Source organism: Sipha flava, unplaced genomic scaffold, assembly GCF_003268045.1.
Source record: "Sipha flava isolate LNK unplaced genomic scaffold, YSA_version1 87_pilon_pilon, whole genome shotgun sequence".
Taxonomy (NCBI): domain Eukaryota; kingdom Metazoa; phylum Arthropoda; class Insecta; order Hemiptera; family Aphididae; genus Sipha; species Sipha flava.
Window position 1 is genome coordinate 1,361,977 of NW_020273629.1, and position 21,248 is coordinate 1,383,224.

At 37.8% G+C, this 21,248-nt stretch overlaps 1 protein-coding gene across 1 annotated transcript; it reads left to right on the forward strand.

The window, feature by feature from the left end:
* The first annotated feature begins 1,695 nt into the window (after positions 1-1,695).
* Positions 1,696-2,029, forward strand: LOC112693493 (methylcrotonoyl-CoA carboxylase beta chain, mitochondrial-like). Its single transcript, XM_025568587.1, has 2 exons — positions 1,696-1,730; positions 1,801-2,029. The coding sequence occupies exons 1-2, from the start codon at positions 1,707-1,709 to the stop codon at positions 1,981-1,983; spliced, it is 207 nt and encodes a 68-aa protein (XP_025424372.1). The 5' UTR covers positions 1,696-1,706; the 3' UTR covers positions 1,984-2,029.
* Positions 2,030-21,248: the final 19,219 nt, after the last annotated feature.

Sequence of the window (21,248 nt, forward strand, 5' to 3'; positions counted from 1 at the left end):
AATCACAATTATTAAAGATTTTATAAAGAAAATGTTGTCTAGTTGGTATGTTGAAGAGGTTGATTACATAATTTCTCAACAGTTTTTAATAATTGAGAAATACTGACGATAAGTTATAAAAATAGGCAACATTTATGTACGGTATATTTGACAAAATAAAATATAGGTACGTATATTATTTTTCTTCGTAACTCGAAAAATAATAATCGTAAATCGTTTTGGTTTAAAAAATTATCTTGAGAATTTAACAAACATTTTTTCAAATATATTTATCACTACTTAATGAAAAAAAAAAAAATTGAAATTATTTTCAAAAACAATTTTATAAGCCCCATGCATACTACGCACATTCACCACAGTAGATTCGACCCAAGTTCACTGGTCATGGTTTCACTCAAGGGCTTGACCTTGCCATCAGTACTAAGATTCGTGAAATACATTTTCATTTTAACTTCGCACCAATTGTAAAATTAAGCAGGTGGCATATATGCAAATGATCGAAATACAGGAGACTGTTTCGCACGTTCTATGACAACATTTGCAATAGGTTTATGCACATGACGCAGAAGTAAAGTACTGGGAGGTAACATAATGGGTTACAGTTCGGGATTGTATCAACTGAAATTTTAGTCATGGACATTATACGAAAATTGAAAGGTTAAACATTTTAGAATTAAATTGACAAGACAATTTTTAAAAAATGATAACTTTGATAAGCAACATACGTTATCAGAAGAATAAATTTGGGAAAAAAAAATAGGTATATTATACCAATTTTTTTTGTTAAATATCTTACGTTTTTTAATAAATATTTTAGCAAAAATAAGAACATAAATATTTACATATTTTGACTTTTTTATTACATAAAAATCTGCACCCTACTTATAATAACATTTTAGTGATTTAAATTATATAGATATACATTGATGTAAAGGAAACTTTTTAATTGGGTCCCGAGATATTTGATTGCTTAAAAAAGCACGATTTGGGTCCGCGGTTCTTTAATAATACTCAAATTGGGTCCATGGTCACATTTGATACTACGTGAATTGGGTCCACGGTAGGCGCGGATCCAGCCTACCATAACGGGAGGGGCGGATTATAAATAAGTATACTCTATGAGTCGGCTAGGGCTGGCCGGCTGACGGTTGTCGTCGATCATACGGTCACAATAATATTGTTTTTATCGACAATTCATTAATTTATGTTATAAAAATAAAAGACGAAAATTTGTAATAATAACAATACATTATAATGTTATTACGTAAGATAATGCAATTTAATAGTACATCAAATTAAATTAACACAATTTGATACGGCCAACGGGGGGTCGCCCCTACCCCCCCCCCTGGATACGTGCCTGGTCCACAGTTGATTTTATCTTGTTTTTATCATAATTACCCAACTCAAGTTTTCCCAGTGAAAAATGTGCTTTTTAAATTTCTCCGTAATTTAAACTATATAATTATAAATAAACTATTAGTGATAAAAATAAAAATAAATTAAAATTTGATCTAAAATCAATTTAATAATAACTTTTTACACAAAAAAAAATTCTAATTGAATAATAATTTTAACATTTTAATAATGTAATACGGTAACCTTGCGTTTATTTGGTCGACACTGGTGGTGGTTATTTAAAAAAACAGGCAGACATTTTTCCTGACAGAGAACATTTTGGGAGAATATTTTTCAATGAAGCTATTATGTCTTCAAAAAATATTACTCAAGTAAGAATGTTAAAATTATCCAATTTATAAAGTTTTACTTAAAAGAGTTTAAATGACATCAATGTTTCAGGTAGCCGTAGTGATGGAGAGCTGTACGGCAGGCGCTGCTTACTTGCCTACTATGGCTGATGAGAATGTAATTGTGAGAAATATCGGAACAATTTTTCTTGCTGGTCTTCCGTTAATAAAGGCTGCGGCAGGAGAAGTCATGTCTGCCGAGGATTTATGTGGTGCGAAACTTTATTGCTCGTAAGACTTATATTTTTATGTTGAATACAATATCATTTTAAATGATGAAGCGTTAGATATGCGTGTCTTACTAACTTAATAGTGGTTTTTCCCCTAAGTTAATTATTTGTCTGGATTTTATTTAATTCTCCGTTAAATATTCGTATGCACCACATGGTTTTCATACGCTATCATTTTTTTTATTTAGAGTGTCTGAAGCTTCTAATCATTACACCAATGATGATTACCACGCATTACATATAACTAAAAACATCATGTATACGTTAGGGGATGTAGAAAATCAAGGCGAGTGGAGATTTAGGACAAGAGTGGTCGCCCCCAAACAGTTTGGAGAAAGACGAAGAAGTAGATAAACGCATAGCTGTATCGATAACAATTTTTCTAATTAAAATGTATACAAATGTACACAAAAAATCTATAATATTTCACTCGTTTTTTTTTTTTAATATTTCTTTATTTTATTATACAAACTATCGCTATAAATATGTGTTTTTCAGATTCGTTTACTTAACGCTTCTAATTTACTATATTATATATATTTATATAAGAGTGCAATAATAATATTATCCATCACGATAGTCGCAATACATTTATATATATATATATATATATAACATTGTTGAAACACGCGAAATGGTTTCATTAACTTAAATGTGTGTCGCGCGCATTGAATTCATTTCTAAACGATGTGTGCCAAACGGCTCGTACATAACGCAACTCGCAATAAGGCAACGATAATAAAGATGATTTAGTTTTGTAAATCGCCATTTTCACCCTTTTTCCGTAAACAAGGACAGCCGATGGCCATTAGAAAAATGAAAAAATAGTGCACGTTTATACGTATACATGTATTATATTAGCGAGGGCTGCAAGTGGCCCGTGCGTACACGGCGCTCCGACTATTTGCAATATTAGTTCACCCTGCGTCCGTACCGTGTAATACTACGATTTATTCACCGCGACGCGAACGCCAAACCTTAACGTAGCACATCTGCCTGGCGGCTAGGAAGATCCTAAATACGTTTCCGTTCCGGTTCGGTTAATTCGCGTTGGGCTCATACCATCGCGGACGTCAACGATGACGATGACGACGAAAGTGCAGACGTCCGAGGAACGGGTCGTGTGCGCACACAATCAATGGATAACCGTTGGGGAGACTTCGGAGCAAAGATTTTTCTGTTTTCGGTGTCTACAACAACTGAAAGTAATGCATTTGATCTGAGGATTGGACCGAACTACTCCTAAAAATTATTGAACCGGACCAAACCGGTGATTCAATAATTTTCGTATGTCAAGATCGTACTAGACCGGACTAATTGAGACCGGACCATACACCATGCACTAGTACCACACACCAGTGGAAGATTGGCTCGTTGGTTCGTGTTTAACTACAAGAGCAAACGGCACAACCTACGAACGAATGTTAAAAATTTAGTGCGCGGTATATGAAAAATTGAAGATTTTAGTCCCTGGCTCTGACGCGTGCACGGCGGACGCGGTGCATACGAACAAATGTAATAAATCGCGTTAGTACGCGTGTACACGCGTATGAGTTATTACACATTTTCATGTAATTCGCGTGTAGAAAGCGACGTGTGTGTGCGGTACAAGTGCGCGCGCGGAAGTCAATTAGAATGGTTGACGGTGCTATAAATTATTGTGAAATAAAAGGTAAAATAAAAAAAAAAAATTAAAATAAGGAAAAAAGCCACTGTCACAACACACAGATTAATATTAATATTATAATATCAAATGTACCGTCGACGGACAAACGGTGGCGGTTTATTATTAACGTTGCACCGCCGCTAAACAGCTTACGTGCAGACCGAAGGAAAATAATAATATCATATTTTATTTACGCCCGAGAAATCGCGATGGTGACTATATAACGGTGACCCGAACAGCATATTACATCTGATAGATACGAATCTTTTACAGGGATTATGTCGGGCGGACTTTAACGACAGCGAATTCAAAATCGTAGTACCCACAGAATCTAAACTGACATTTATACTCATGAACAGCTTTGAATCGTAAGAGTTCGCATATCGTATACGAACACAGCTAACATTTATGGTTTATGAGTAGACTGTCTATTATAATACAGTCAACGACCAGTGACGATATGAATTCGGCAAGTTATGAAAAACAATATAATAAAAATAGTAATATTTGATGAACATATGATGAATGTTTATATGTGCTATATAGAATGATGAACATTCTTTCCTAATACTTTATTCAGGGGTGCAATGAAAGTAAGGTTAGCCGTAGTAAGGAAGTGAGGTCGAGAGGGGCCTACGTCCCGGGCGCAATTCCTAAGAGGGAGCAAAAACTTGCATTTTAAATCACAAATTTCAAGGGTCAGTGTTGCATAATTTATTTACAAGAACTTACAACGTCTTTTATATCAATTGAAACAATTTTTGAATATAATATACTTTAATAATTATAATATTTTTCAATTAAAAATACATTAGGGCGCATTTTGAAGTTTCGCCTCGGACACAATATTGGGTTGATACGGTACTAAGCGTGATCATGTGTACATTATGTATTACAAAACATGATTGTTAGTTGAATAGTTGAATAGTTGGCGGGTCGTTAAAACAAAAGTCGTCCACAAGACCCCTTCACCTCAATTTTTTTTGGATTTTCCGACGGTGCTCCATATTACGATAGTCGTACGCTAACAAATTACGGTGCAATCGAGTTATCCTTAATCCTCGAGGACAGCGAACGCGTCATCGAAACGTCAGCAGAGCTTACGGGTTTTCATGTCAAAGAGTGCGCGCGCATATTATTATTGTAGGCGCCACGTGGACCGGGAATAGGTGTAATAGTCGCGGGCCGTCCGCCCCATCAATCAGGGGCGGATTCAGAAATATTTCACCTAGGCAAGGGGGACAAAACCAACAAAGTTAAATTTTACAAAAATTAAATTAATAAAATAACATAATATTATAATGTTAGAAATTAATAGTATACTTTATTTTTACAAAATCAAGTTATGTAAAAGTAACTTTTTTTGTTTTTGTACACCACTTTCGAATATATGTTTAGAACGAAAAAGCAAAACAAAAAAAAAAAAAAAAACAAAATTATCACGAAAAGGACAAATACAACTGTAGGTTTAGGTCCCATAGAGCCCGGTACACTGCACGTCCCGCATCCCCACTAAATTCGGCACTGGCATTACGTACGTCCGCGTGACCGGCGTACGCGTCCACCTGGCGAGCGTATACCGCATGTGTGCACGTTATGCCGGCAGAACACGCTCAACGGAATGTGACGAGATGAACCGAACGCGAGAGTGAACTAAACGTGCTCATGTCGTCTTGGCTCGCTTAACCTCGACGGCGCTCGGTCGGAAGACGATATCTTGTGCCCGGGTCAAAGGACACGAGGCCATTCGAGACGCGAACACAAGAGCATCTAGTTCATATACTATTACGTTCTCGCACATTCGTCGCTTTTTTTTTTATGCTTTTCGTCATGTATGACTGGTTCCAATGAATTTACGTTTTTTAAGTTTTTGGAGTTATACCAAAACGAACGCGTTATATGGAACCCGATAAATTTATACCACAAAGACGACAGGAAACGATAATCAACGGTGCATGGGTTCGATTATTAAGTGAAACGTTCAGTAACCGAATTAACGAAAAAAAAAAAAAAGACTTGCTCATGGGTACATTTAGGGGTAGTTTGCGTGAAAAAAAAAAGAAGCTTCGATCAGATCAGGTGCAAATGATATTTACAAGCCAATAACCATAGTAGCCGCACCCAAGGGGCGAGAATGTACTGCGTGCACTCGCGCTTCCTCGCCGGACCTGAATTCTTGCCGAGAGTCTCGCCGAGACCGTCTCGGCGAACGTGTGCTGCCGGCATTACTCATTCACGTGCAGTTACCGTAGCCTTGCGTTTTAATTAGATTGTCCATTGACGACAGTGGTGAGTGGCGGGGAAGGGGTGAGGGGGAGGCTACACGTTGACCCGATTCGAATCGATTGGAAACGGTCGACGGCCGTAATAATTAAGTATACAAGTAAGAGGCATGCACGACCGGTACACAGGTACGACGACGGCGTGTAAATCATATTTTACCGCGAACCCGGTTTCTGGTTTACATATTATTATTATTATTATTATATACACGATGTATTTGCGAGAACGAGTGCGTGTGCGTGTACGTTTACGAGTACATGACGTACGCTGCAGGTCGTCGTTATAATATATGCATATTATTGTACACACACATGTACATGTATATCATACACACACACACACACACACACACAAATATATAGTACATACATAGCACACAATGTTTATAAACACGAGTTTTTCCGTCCGCCTCTTTCCGGTGTTGGGCCGCGTGTGTTTTGTGCACGGCCCCGTCTCGTTTCGTAATAATAATATTATCGTTCCGCATAACGGCGGTCGGTCGAACGGCAGAGACGACGTTGACGTGCGCACGAGATATGCCTCCTGCATCGAGTTCGTGACCGTATCGGTCCGGGGCGACGTTACGACGCTGTACCGACGCGCGTTCAAATCGTGTTTTCATTACGTCTCCGTTGGACGCACACGTTTTTCGTTATTTTAATTTCATTCGATTTTACCAAAATCCAAAACCTAATCCGCTCGCATCATCCCCGGGGGATTCCGGGAACCCGTGTGGTCAAATACCGTGCGGTACGCGACACTCGTCGTCGTCGTCGTCGTCGTCGTCTTCGTACACCGTCGTTTTTATTGCGTGAAATGAAAAGAAAAATACAGGTGAAAATTCCGTAGTCCGTAAACGCTGCGTAATCGTAAAAAATAGTGATCGATTGTGCGTCGGTGTACGTGTTCGCCCCAGTCCGTTTCGGATGGCCGCTCGTCCCGCGGCGATAATGCAGCATACCTATGTATACCTGCGCAGCGATCCGACCCGTATGCGTATATAATGCCGTGTTTTCGCCCCCGAGGAAAATAATTTCTCCGGTTTTTGTATACAAACCACCCGAAAACCCCTGGGATATCGTCGCTCATCGATATAATGTTGTCATTTTTCTCCCCTCGCCATATAATATTGTCCACCCCTCTTGGCCACCGCGTCCATTGTTTAGTCACCGGTCGCTCTGACGCTCGACTGTCGGTACACAGAACAAGAAAAAGATTTTAAATTACATTAGAAGATTAAGGTCTTCTCATCCGTTTAATATTCGAAAAGTATCATTGTGCGACACGAGGATAAATAACAAATTGAATACTTACCACGGTTTTTTGAAACCGGCAAGCATTTCGGGAAAATATTCCAACCGCTTATTGAAATTGAACCGAATCTCTTTTAATTGTTCTTTTAATTTTTTATTTATTGTTTTAATTAAAACATTCTCAGTAAATGAATGCTCTCACAAGTTTGTAACATTTAATGTAATGTAACGTATGGCATTTATGTAATTGATGATACGATACTAATGTTTACAAAGCAATTAAAGATTTCGGTTATTCGATAAACAACTTAGTGATGGAATTAAATATAGATAATGATGATTTTAATGAGGTTTGTGAATAAGAGATTGGATATTGAAATCACTAGCTATTATGGGAAGTTTGTTGCGAGTTTGTTTAAAATTACGGTGAATAGAGAGATTATATAGGGTTTAACAAGGTTTTGAATTCGTTCAAAATTCTTGACATTGAATCATTAATCTTAAATATCATATGATTTGTTTGAAGTACCTTATGAATACCAATCGCTATATGCAGATAAGCTCGTATATTATTCAAGTGTAAAGCACCCATCGATCTTCCATAGCATATTATACCAAAATCACGACAGTTATAATATGCATCGAACCGGTAACGAATTTTCAAAAGTACTTCTTCTCTTTTTAACAGACGTGCGATCAAAGTATTTTTATTTGATTTTTCAATTATCGAGAAAGACAAACGTAATAGCCTATAAAACAACACAATAGAATATAATAGAATAACAGTTACTGTTCTACGGATGTATTAGTGAATACAGTGGCGGCACCAGGAATTTTTCCCAGGGCGGGCCAAAAGGAGGGCAATATATATTAGAGCTGACACAGTTGTACCATAGGCCTGCGCAGACCTCTTTTTCAGGGTATGCAAATGGCTGGCACTACCTACCCCTCCCCCCTAAAACTGAAAGTTAATTTAAGCGTTCGAAATTCTGTCCTTAATAACTATTTAATTTAAAATTTTAATTTTTTTTCCTAAAAAAAGTGACTGAATAGCCATTTCTTATTCGTTATAACTGTCTTCATAATTAAAATTTAAAATAAATTACGAAAAAAAAAAAATTAAATACATAACACTTGAAATAATTTGAGTAATACGTTTAAATAAAATAAATAAATATAAAAGTAATTATATATTTAAATGAAAAACAAAATAAATTTGATAAGTAATCAAATGTAATCATAAAACGATTCTGCGTACAGTTGAGTTCATAATATCACCAATAATGTTTTCGGGATTTTAATTTATAGCCATTTCTTGTTCTGTAGTTTATAGCTATTTAATCTCGCTTGAATTATTGTACTTCTTTATTTCATTAACATATTAAATTGTTTTTTTTTTTTTTATTTTATAATATATCCGCGGCTTCTATGGCCATTGGACGTTACAATTTTTTTTTAACTTAATACATAAAATAAACAAATAGATTGGTGCAGGTTGGTTAAAGGAGGTTGATGAGTTGTGTATTTGTGAGGAATTGGCAGAGCTTGACGATATTGTCAGGTTTGGGGCTTAGTGATTCTGCCAGGTGATAAGATATCTGCTGCTTAATTCTCTCCATATTGTGTGCGTTACATTCGGTGATAATATTAAATTGTTATTATAGCATATGATTTGTGTTTCAAAAATAAATTAAACTGTCTGGGACTGAATATAAAAATATAATAAAAATCATAATGTTATACAAAATCACATAATATACATAAGACCAAATATGTCATAATTTTTATTTATTTTTTGTAATTTTAGAAAGAAGGCTCTATGTTTAGGGTATGCAGTTACATACCCCGCATACCCCCTGCGCACGCCTATGAGTTGTACGATAGTTAAATAAACGGGAGGGAAGGGTTGAAAAAGGCTGGACTGCCCTGAGTGTCCTTTTTTGGAATCCGTATCGGGTAAAAATGATTCACTAATATTATCCACAAATTTAAATTGTAATTTATAAGTTTTAAGTACATTATGTTTTAGACAATTTAAAATTGTACAAACAAGTACTTGTAGTATAGTAATAGTTAATATGTTTGTATGAATTGGGAAACCAGATCACAAAATTACAGGTATATGTACTATTTACGTAACAATGCTTAAAAATTATAATATAAACTGTTAAATCAAAATCAAAATTTTTAGGCGGGTCAGAGGTGTCATTTGGCGCCGCCACTGAGTGAATATATTCGCATTATGTTTGGAATTCATCCTGGTCAAGTAATATTTTTACGTTTGATATTACTAAACACGTTTACGGAAAACAAACCGTGTACGGCAAAATACAACCACGACCGTTAACAGTTCTTTCGAAAGCTAAAATCTCGTCAATTTGTACAACACGTAAGTTACATACGTACATATATCACGTGTACGTATATAATATTAAATAATCTCGTCAAAAATTATTAATTCGAAACGAGAACCGAACCCGTTCTGATAATAGCTAATTGTATAGAACATCACCATCGCCGTATCCGCTGAATCCGTAACGATTGAAAATCGAAAACAAGCAGAAAAAAAATCTATATAAAAAACAGGCACGCACACACACACACACACACACACACACAAGCTCACAGGAAATCTATTCATTATGATTTTCTATAGGATCCGGCGGTGGCAATGTCGAACACAATGCGAGTTAAACGGTAAAAGGCCTCAGTGAACCGGATAAGTTTGGAAAAAAACCGTGGGTTTTGAACCGGGTAGGGGCTACAATCGAGGGTTGCGCTTGTACGTGCCTATATAATACGTATACGAGTATGCGTGTGTGAGTGTGCGAAAGAGAGAAAGAGAGAGAGAAAGCAGTCGATTCAGCAGCAGGATGATTCGTCGTGGGTTCAAATGCCATGGAAACAACTACGGTGACGAAGTCGCGAGGAGGTAGAGGGGAACCATTCTATACCAGATGTTTAGCTAGACGTATATACACAGTCGAGGCGCTAACTACAGCAACAGCAATGGCAACGTATACTGAATAGTTCCACCTTTAAAGCATTACGAAAAAAAAAAATAATAATAATAATAAAATAGTGATTGAAGGGGAAAACTTTAAATGCGTTTAAGCAATGGGCGTTTCGTGTTCGTGCGCCCAAAACGACGGAAAAATCCTCGGTAAAAAAGGTATAATTTCGTTTGGCCAAAAAAAATAATGAAATAAAAACGTACACCTCGCCGGAGGAGCTAATAATAATATTCTGACGTGTCGAATATCTCGGGATAGTTGATAATATTTCTCTCGAGATCTCTGCGAAACGACTTAACGAGTGTGTTGTACGTTTTTCACGTAAACCATATTCTACATGCGATGTTTGAAGACGAGATGATCCAACGACGCGGCGCGTCTCTGCCCCTCGCCAAAGTCGATTTGTACAATATCTGTTTTGATTGTTTTCACGAGGCTTTCGTTCCCCGAGCATAATGCGCACGCCTTTATCTCGTTGGCAAAATATCAACGACGGACGTCTGACAGCAATCGGTTCACACGTCATCCGCGCGCGATTCGTTTGTACGAATCGCGCGCCGCCCAAGAGAAACGGTTAGTAATAATAACATTCGCGTTCGTTCGAATCGTTGCGATAGTCAGACAAGATGGTAGACGATCGTCCGAATACTATACGGAAATCACGGATACAAACGCGAAATCGAACGCCGCCCAGAATAAGACAAAAATATTTAACAACTTAAAATTATTAAAAAGTTATTTTTAATGTTATTTAAATACCATTTCACTTAATATACACAAAACTAAGTTAACATTAAACAATTTTTTATTTTTTATTTTTTGAATTTGAATTTTCACTACTCACTGTTGTACTACTATTTTCAATGTTATTGCTATATTCATGAACTTGTTCATTATTTTAAATTTCATAATCTTCAAAATCGGATGTCAAAAGTAATTTTGCATCTGGTAAAAAGTGTTTTGGTTTATAATTATGAGATTTTCTTATGTAAGATATTAACGGATCTGATGATATAAGAAGATTATTGAGTAAATCTGTTATGGTAATTCTTTTATTTCGGTAGAAATTATTGAGTGGTCGATAGTTTGAAACATACGAGTTATGTTATGGTTAAGTAAACCTTGAAATTTTATTTCCTCATTTAATTCATTAATACAAATTGATCGTGGGCGCAACTAGAGCTCAAATATTGGGGGTGCTGAAATTGCTGAAAACAAATTGAATGGTACGTCACTGTAATTTCTATATATTATATAGATCTGAAAAAAAACATGAGTGCTACATTTGAATTTAGGAATACTAAACACCCTATTGTCCCCCCCCCCTAATTGTGCCTATGAAATTGATTCATCATTCGGGGTAACAAAAGTTTTTTAATTCTCTAACTAAATTATATGATGGATATATGCATCATATAATATATGTTTGCATTTTTATTTTTTGCTTGAAGACGGATAAGGTTAAATTGATACTTTGATAATTTGGCATCATAAGCAGAGCTTATACTTAATTTTAGTCATATTTGTTACTAATGTTTCACTTGAAATCTGGTTAGAAAATTTGAATTCTAAATTTAAGCAAGAATTAAATTTACCATCAAAAACTACGAGTTCGATTTGCTATTTGCCATTTTCCATAAAACTCAGAATAAAGTCTATCAACCGATTTTTTAAATTCATTTGTAGCTTTTGGTATATTATTTTTACTTAAAATTTATTGAATAAGTTCGTTTTTTATTTGGGTTTCATTTTTATTACGAGAAAGTACAACGGATTTATACAATCCTCGACGTGAAACTTGCATATAATTAAATAATAACAGATTTAAATTTCCATAAGTTTCAAATAGGTAGTTATTGGCAGTTAGTGACACGTATATATTGGTAAAATTGTATTAGTATGTTAAGTTTTATGTATACACTATTCTAGTAATATATTTACATAAAATGACTGCTTTTTTTTTAGTAAATTTAATACAATTTTACCTGAACTAATTACCTGCACAGGATTCATGATGACTATAACAAATTAATAAAAGAATAAACAATATTTCGGTAAAAGTAATATTTAATTATAAAACATTGAATGTTCGTACAACGACTTTGTGTAATAATTATACAGAATGAACGAGATATTCAAGTCACTTTGGACACAATATTATCAACTTAAGTATATAATTATATCTTATCTAGCTGATTACATAAGATAAACATTTATCTTAGTAGTTTTGTCCCATTATTTTATATTCTGGCCCAGTGCGCGCCGTCAGTTACGAATGCAGCGTAGGTTTCCGTGATGATGAAATATTGAATCGGGATAGCAGAGTCGTAACTAGGATGAGGCGAGCGAGGCACTTACTCTGGGAGCCTGAAGCTGGGGGGGGGGGGGGGGGTGCAAAAATATTAAATAACTTATTTAAGGAAATGTTATTTCTTGTTTTGCTAGAAACCTAATTACAATTTTTCAGATTTTTCCGAATCGTATTATACATATTAAAAGCAGTGGTGTGACAACCCTACAACCATGCCGCATTGCATCGATTCTGCTTCGGGATAAAAAATGGCTCGGTACGGCTCTGCGAGATAGCTTTCGACAACCATTCGACAAACGCCATTACGTTTGTTGGCTTTTAAGGGTTTTTCACCGCGTATCGCTTCGGTGTCGTTGCCTCGTCTTTGGGAGGAGGTGCATGCACCGCTAACGTTCGGGAAATCGATGGCCAACACTCCGGGGCAAAACGTACCGGGGATTACAAGTTTGGGCGTTCGACGTGGACTCCGATAACAAACAGGATAGCATTGTGCAATACGAGTTACGATTGCGTTTACGTGTCGGCTACGGTTCGCGGCCGGTGATTGCCTGTGGCGCGGGTCAAAGACACGGGACCTTGGGAGACGATGACCGATCTCGAACGTAATTGTCCGGAACCGTATTCTTCTCCGCGATTCCTCGTGCGCGCCGTACCACGTATTCCAGTCTCGTCGAAATGACATTATTAAATTATTCGCCGTACGGATAACGATCGAATACAGTAAGCCAAATACGGGCGCGTAATATTTTATATTATATTATATTATTATTATTATTATTATTATTATTATTACTATTATTATTATTATTATATTATTGTTTATATTTGTTTCGTTTACCGTCGTCGGTTAACGAACGCGGTGCTACGCGTGTTGCGATGATAACGCGTTAATCGTTCGAAAAACGCTCACGCACGGTATAATAATGTGGAAAACGCGCTCACGACCCGATGACAATGCGTGTACGGGGAACGATAGTAAAAAGGTTTTGTGACAAAAAAATAATTATTTACCAATACGCGTAATACGCGTAACGCAATATATTTGTATACGTGCAACGTTATAAAACTAATGTAATGTACGTCTGTCCGGACATTAATATCGGAACGATAACAATTTAAATGTGATTCAGCCGCATTGTAATGTACACACGTTAACGCGTTATTGTACACGCGCGTACGAGTCTATGTACAGCATAATGACGGTAATTTGGAAACATTAACAGCCGTTGTCTCATCGCGTTTAGTGATCGGATATGTGCATTATCGATTGTTACCGTTTAAAACGGGTACACGTAACGTTGACCTCTTTAAAAATCGCGCACGTGTACACGTGCGATCGATTCGGATGGATTATTTTATTTATTTTTTTTTTTTTTTTTTTGTTCCGTGACACCGAAACGACAAAGGCAGCGTAGCGAGTTTATTATTATTATTATACGTATTCGGTTCAACGACGACGTTCGTTCGACGGCTGCGAGATATTACGTCAAGTTACACATCCGCCTCCCTGTCACATTGTCGCATTTCAGTCTGTAAAACGCGTTTTCTGCACTGGCTCGCGTGCGCGGTTGCAGGGGTCCAGTGTTGTGGGCCCTGTCGTTTTCTTCGCAGCTCGTCGCCCCGAACGGTAACAGTCCGGCAACCATGTTAACGGTGCACGAGGGCGACAACGGGATTCGTGAAAACGGAATTTTCTACATCCTAAACGGTAGGGCCGGAGCGGGTCGAAAATTCCTACCGGGAAATTAAAAAAAAAAAAAAAAACGGTCAACTTAGATATATCAAAGGTATAAAAACAACCCTAAAAGAAAAACGTGTATTTTCATATAAAATGATCATATATTATGTAGAGAATTTGAACACTTGATATTATTATTAAAAATTAAAAGTTTTAGTTTTAGACAGTTTCTAATGCAATCGCATCAGAAAATGTATCTACGTATGTTGGACACGATGAACCTAACCCGATAAACTTGAAAAAAAAAACGGCACCGTTCAAACAAGTGGCCCACCGGGAAACCCGTAAGGTAATCCGTCTACCCTGGTCGTCGACGACGGACCACGAATGCGCTAGAGGACGGTCCGCCGTCGACATCTAGCGTAACGGTGGCTAAGGGAATGACCTCGGTTGTTCCTTCGTGGTCTTGCCGGCTTAGTCACTATTTCAACACGATGGCACGTGCGACTAGATCGGGTCCGCAGGTTGTGGACAGCGGTAATTGAACACTCCCTTGTGGTGAGGGTGGGAAGCGGAATAAACCGAATATGCCTACCCGAATAGCGAACTTGCGCCAAAGGCTACACGGGGCAGCGGGTTCTGCCAATACGTGTAGACCGCGTTAAATGTTGGCTGCGCGAGGCCTCTCGACGGTTATAATTTACTCTGAATTCGCCGACGGAGCCAACATCCACGGAAGCTGGTCGGTTCGAGGTGTGACCGTCCCTTGAACTCGGGTCCCCGTCTTTACGGGACCCGGGCGGCCAGTCACGTCTCACGACGGTCTCGAATCACTTGCCCCGACCCGTGGCCAAATGCGGTACAGGGAAGTGCCCGAGCCGCAATGGTCGGATCCCGTATTAACACGGTGTATGACGAAGATATGACTTCCCGCCGTCGAGGCACATCTCACCAACAACGCCAAAACCGAACGCAAGGTTGCTTTTACGCCGTTTTTCGTCGACGAGACGTGCGCAACGGAAAGCGAATATCGATGATACGTTTATATACGTGTGAATATGTAATTTTCGGCCGATACGTCGAGACGAAGTACACCGTGCCCGTACGCTTACCGTTTGGGTGTTCTTCCCGTGAATTATGATACGGGAAAAAACGAGCAGCGACAGTGTCCTGCTGCACGCCGCGATCAACATATTATTATCGTCGTGCGCGTATTGTATTTCACCTCGAAAATAATACGCTTATAAAACGCCGTCGACCCGTACGTGCGCGTTGCGTACAAATATAATATTCAAATTGTGTACACGTACATATCGTACCCGTTCGTCGTGACGGCGGAGTAAAGTGAAAACTTAATGATTTCGTTTCGCGTTTGTTTTTTTTTTTTTTTTTCTGAAACCTTGACGTGTTTTATAATTTTCGCAGTCAACCGATTTCCGCGGAGTACGATTTTTTCGTATTTTTAACGACGATCTGTCCTTTTTTCGTCCACAAGTGTCATTCGACTCGTATCCCGTAATATAAGTACACGAAACGTGTCAATTAAAAATTTAACGCGTATGTCGTCAGTGATGTAACTTGTGTGTAGTCAAATATAATTACGTTTTTCGTACCTATTAGTGTTGGCATACACATATTCGGATAACTGAAATACGATATCCGAATAATTCGAATTGTAAAATCCGAATATTCTCGGTTATGCGCGATAATTGGATATCCAGATTGTTCGGATATTTGCTATAATGGCGAGTCAATCATATTTTACAAAGAAAATATCCGAAAAACTAGAGCTTATGGAAGATGACTGGGAAAAATGCAACAAACTAATTATTATTAGAATTAAAATACAATAATAATAATAAAATTATTTAACTACAACCGCCCTTTGTGCTGATAAAAAAATGAACATATCTATAATAAGTATATATATATATATATAGTCATGAAACCACCTATATACATATATACTATATAATATATAGTAATTGTTATATTATAACAATATATCCAACTATTTCAAAGGTCACCAAAAATGTCGTATGCATACCTGCGCCATCAGCATCTGAAGAAAAAGTTTTTTCAACTGTCGGGAATATTGTTACATCAAAACGCAACAGATTAAATGAGAAAATGTTTTTATTATACTTATTGTTGTACGTTTTTTGTTAATTATAAATCATAATTTTTTATGAAATTAATATTTCTTTTAATATGTATTTATATCCCAAATATTCTTGATTACATTTTATGAGTATTTAATTAATAAAAATATCTGGATAGTAGGTACATGCGCACGTTATGTATAATATCCGAATACATCTGGATTAGGTACAACGGAATTTTTTTTCGGAATTTAAATGTTCGAGTATCCAGATAGTTCCAATACTAGTATGTATGTGTAACTGTGATGGTTTTATTGTTAGTTTATGGATATCACACGTTTGTATAGTTTACTAGGTGCACAATACTATCAACACGAATTAAGTCTTATTGATTCTCGTCAACTCTTTGGCTAACCGTTCGGTATGCTGTTATCATAAAGTAGCATAGTCACATCATACAATATTATTGAAGCCATCAAGATATATATTCGTGAACAATTTAAATATACCTTGGAGTGGGTCATGGGCTGTGGAAATGTCGAACGATCCCGATGATTGATAAAACCGAACAATATAATACACTTTAAATACGCAGTAAAACGAACGGCTCTCGGATTCCTATAATAACGTGAGATGGCTGCGGAGACGTCGTGAAATTTCGAACATTAGAATAATGTATTTACTGCAGGTGCGTACAAGTCGTCATCGTCGTCTTGGAGTATTGTATTGTACCAACAGGTTGGACTATCCATTTTCGGTGCATTATAATAATATAGAAATATACCATTTTTTTTTTTTTTTTGCTCTCTAACGAACCTGCCCTTTCACGGATTCTCCGAATAATTTACATTTATTACAATACGGTAAAGAGTAATTTTTTCTAAACCATTATGATATTGCTTTACGTTATATTATTATACGTCCTATGAAACGGTACACAGAAATCGTATAAACGAGAGACGACCCATAAAGCGGTAAAACCTGTGTCGCGCGTCAACAATGAAACCGTACGGGGCAATACACTCGTAAATTATTTTCGACATTTGCCTTATAACGTCCACACACATACGGCGTACATTATCAACTATATGCGCACTCGAGGTTATCATATCTGTTCAAAATTTATCGAAAAATTCTACCACAATGACAAATGCGTGTACAATACTGTAGTGGTGCAGTATTGCGTTACGCGTACACGACAATACGATCGTTTCAAGGGAAAAAATAACTGCGTAATATCAGCTGTTACACTGTGTACGTATCAAGAACACGCAAACCGGAGAAATGTCTCGTCGGACACAACACAATCGTATTTAAATTACACGTTTTATACGCGTTCGTCTACACACAAGCGCTGTCGTATCGAATGCATAGTGCACGCTCAAATGGAACGCTTGAATTCGATTACACCAAAACGATATAGATGATACTACACCTTAAGTAAAAAATAACGTGTAAGGTTGTAAGTAACACTGATGAGATTTGTACCCGTGCCCGGGCAATAACTTCAAAGGTGTACCCGTGTATGTTGAAAAAATTAATTTTTATAACGCTTCAAAAATAGAATAAATTTAAATATATTTTTTTTTTTAATTATACGCAAATATTATTAAAACATTAGTTTTTTCATAAAATTTGAATAAATTAAGTTTTTGATTAATCGAATTGCAGAGGTTTTTAATTTATAAGGAGGGCCTTTGATGTAACGATTATTGCATAAAATACACGGTACACACACAATAATATTCGCACGTTAGTAATTTTGACGTAAAAACACTGAGCGTGGGAGAAATTTTACGAAAATACGTATCGACTAAATGGGATTTTCAATCTGGAAATATAGTGACTGACAATCTTCCCCCTGTAATTGAATGGTATTACACGAGGATAACACAAAGAATGCCACGCGTGGGGCAAGCGCAAATTGATTTTCATATAATACGCATTAAGGGGAGAATTACAACAAAAAAAAAACCTTTCAAAATTGTATTGTGTACCAAAAATATGGCCGTAAAATCAATGCCATTTCGTGCATTGAAAATTTCATTTACATTAAAAAAATATATATACATAAAAATAAAGAGAGAGAAAGAGAATAAAAAATGTCACTTACGTTTACATCATTTTTTTATACTCACATGTACCGACGTGAATAATTATTATTTAAATTACGTCCTTCTTTTCATATGCATAATATGAAAATATTATATACATAATATGCACGTGCCAATATTATACTGTACCAACCGATAGCACCTCCAAAATTCCAATTATATGAACTTGTTGTACAATATACATGCGTCCCGCCTTAACACGCACTCCGGTGTCGTAATACTGTTTAGGTTTAATTATTTTTATCCGAACCGTGACAACAAATCGACGATCGAGTAACCGATAGTCGTCGGATTCATTTGCTTCATGGTCGTATGAGACGGAAAACGATATTTCCAAGCCATCGAGTGAAACGATATCGGATACATAAGTCGTCGTATTATCAATATATTTACATCAATCCTACGTCCATCCCACGTCGTCGAAATATTCGAAAAAGTGAACGCACGCGTATAATTGATAGTGGCTCGTATAATAATTGATCAGTATTATTACTGCACCACGTCGTACGATATGTGACTGACGTTACAGATTCGCATGGTTAACGACACGCGTGAATTTCGCAATCACTAATATTAATTTAAAATTATTGAAGTTATTAGCGATGAAACCATCTGGACCGTCGGATTTTTTAAAACCCGAGTAAAATGAATTCCTGTCTTCCGTCCGAAGATGTTCGGGTGTTGTACGCGCACCGCACCGCGCGATCCGTCGCGCAACGATAATCCTTTGCTCGATCATTATTCGCGTCGCCCGTCGCCGGTAAACCGTTCGGTCGTCGCGTCGGCAGGAACGCGTCTGGATAAAAGGCGCGTTATAGCCTTTGGCGTCCCTTCGGCGACCCGGAGACGTTCGATTCGGACCGGTCGCAGGGACACGTCGAACCCCGTGTCACGTTGAGACCACCCCGGGGACGTCCCGCCGGGACAATCGTTATCAGCACCGTTCACCGAGCGACGACGTTAAACGCGCGCACACCCGGAACGAACGCGCGATCGACGTGGCCCCGTCACCGTTTCGCTCTGCACTTACGACCGCGCGTGTAACATTACCGAAAGACGTCATGATGACATAATTCCCCCCGCGGGTGGCCCGCCACCGTCGCCTCCGTTCAAGGTCCACCGGTTCGTGTAGTTACTCCGCCGCCGCCGACCTCTTCTATCCGCGCGCGCACGAGTTCGTCGTCTCGCGCATTAATATACGACGAGCAGTCCATATTTCAACAGTCAGTGTACTGTACCATCGACGATTCGTGTACGGTTCTAAGTACACACTTTCGATCCTCGAAGAACGCATTAACTTACACGGCGTTTCGGAAAACGGTACACGAGTTCAAAAACGCCATAAAAGTCACAAGTCTTATTGAAAGTTGAACATTTCATTCGTGGACGGCTCAGAAAACATCTCCCGTTCGCAAAGAACGTCTTATCCGATTAGACGGAGAGAAACCGAACACGTCTTATCAGATGATTCTTACATTGACAAGGACAGGGAGTGTTCAGGGACCGACATAAAACAGCGTTTCATGCTGGTTTTACGTTGTGCGTGCAACACGTCCTACGTTATATTGCAGTGCGCGCGGGCGCAGTCGAAAACGCACGCGCCAACGTATCCAACCCGCGATGACTTATTACCAGGATAATGACAATAATCGTTTCGTGGTGCAAAAGTTATCGATCGATTAAGAACACCCGTGTTGTCGTCGACTCCGCGGTCGACCTAGACGTATCCATCTGCTGCAGGATGCACACGACGGTTTCTCGACGACGCCGACGATCTCTACGAACGCACGGATTTCGTCCGAGTTCGGTGACAACGGGACACGAGCTCTTCCGACGATATCCGTTTTAGTTATAATAATACACAATAGTATATATCCATCACGCTGAAACCGTTGAAATCCGATTACAGCGTTCGAATCGAGATTTCAAAGTCACGCGCACGCTCTTATATTGTTGTTCGCATATTACCATCCGAACAAATGATTCAAACCTTCGCTTGACATTTAATTTGTTTCGAGTGTAATATCTATATGCTATTATACTACACACACACACATGTATATACATAGTTTTTGCGGCCACGTGACTCGAAAGGGGGTTCACTTCACGAACCCTATGGCACTTCGCACGGACCTGTATATATACGCGCGCGCGCGCGCGCGCGTGTATGTGTGTGTGTGTGTATGAGAGAGAGTTAATGCATATGTAGTTCTGCAGCTTAGTCACGAGGCGTCTATTGTAAAATATAGTAGTTCGAACGGATGGTGGAGATGAGAGAGAAGCGAAATTCAAAGGAAAATCTATGAACTCATCGCATATACAATATGAAATCCTTACAACACGTCCAGCACACGCGCGTGCAAACCGTGTCGGAGGATATTATAATAATAGACTTAGCTGCACAGCGTTGACAGCTCGTAAGAGATCACTACGATTTGTTTTACAACAAAAAAAAAAAAAAAAATTGTTCTTCTAATCGAAAGTTTAAAACTGTTAAAGTTTGACCATTTTACATCAACTGCTCAACTCCTGTAACTGAGATCAATTAGATTATATTAATCGTGGATTCATTTTCACCGTGCACTTGTCAGTAATATCGGTATACTGCAGCAGGTCACTACCTTACACCGATTAATGTGTATTTTTTTGATCTATGAAGTACAAATTGAAAATAATGAATATTGTGATATGTTGATTGATGTGATTAGCGAGGAAGTTGTAGAAAAATAAAACCCCCTTGAGATTTTGAGTGTTTCGCGAGTACTACATATAAAACGTTTGAGTTGTCTTGACGACAAACGAGTCGATGATTGTTTTCGATTGAACAAACCGTAGTGGAACACGATAAC

Coding starts and splice junctions, on each gene's coding strand:
- LOC112693493 (XM_025568587.1), top strand. CDS start 1,707: ATGTCTTCAAAAAATATTACTCAA. Junction 1,731..1,800: donor CTTCAAAAAATATTACTCAA/GTAAGAATGTTA, acceptor TCAATGTTTCAG/GTAGCCGTAGTGATGGAGAG.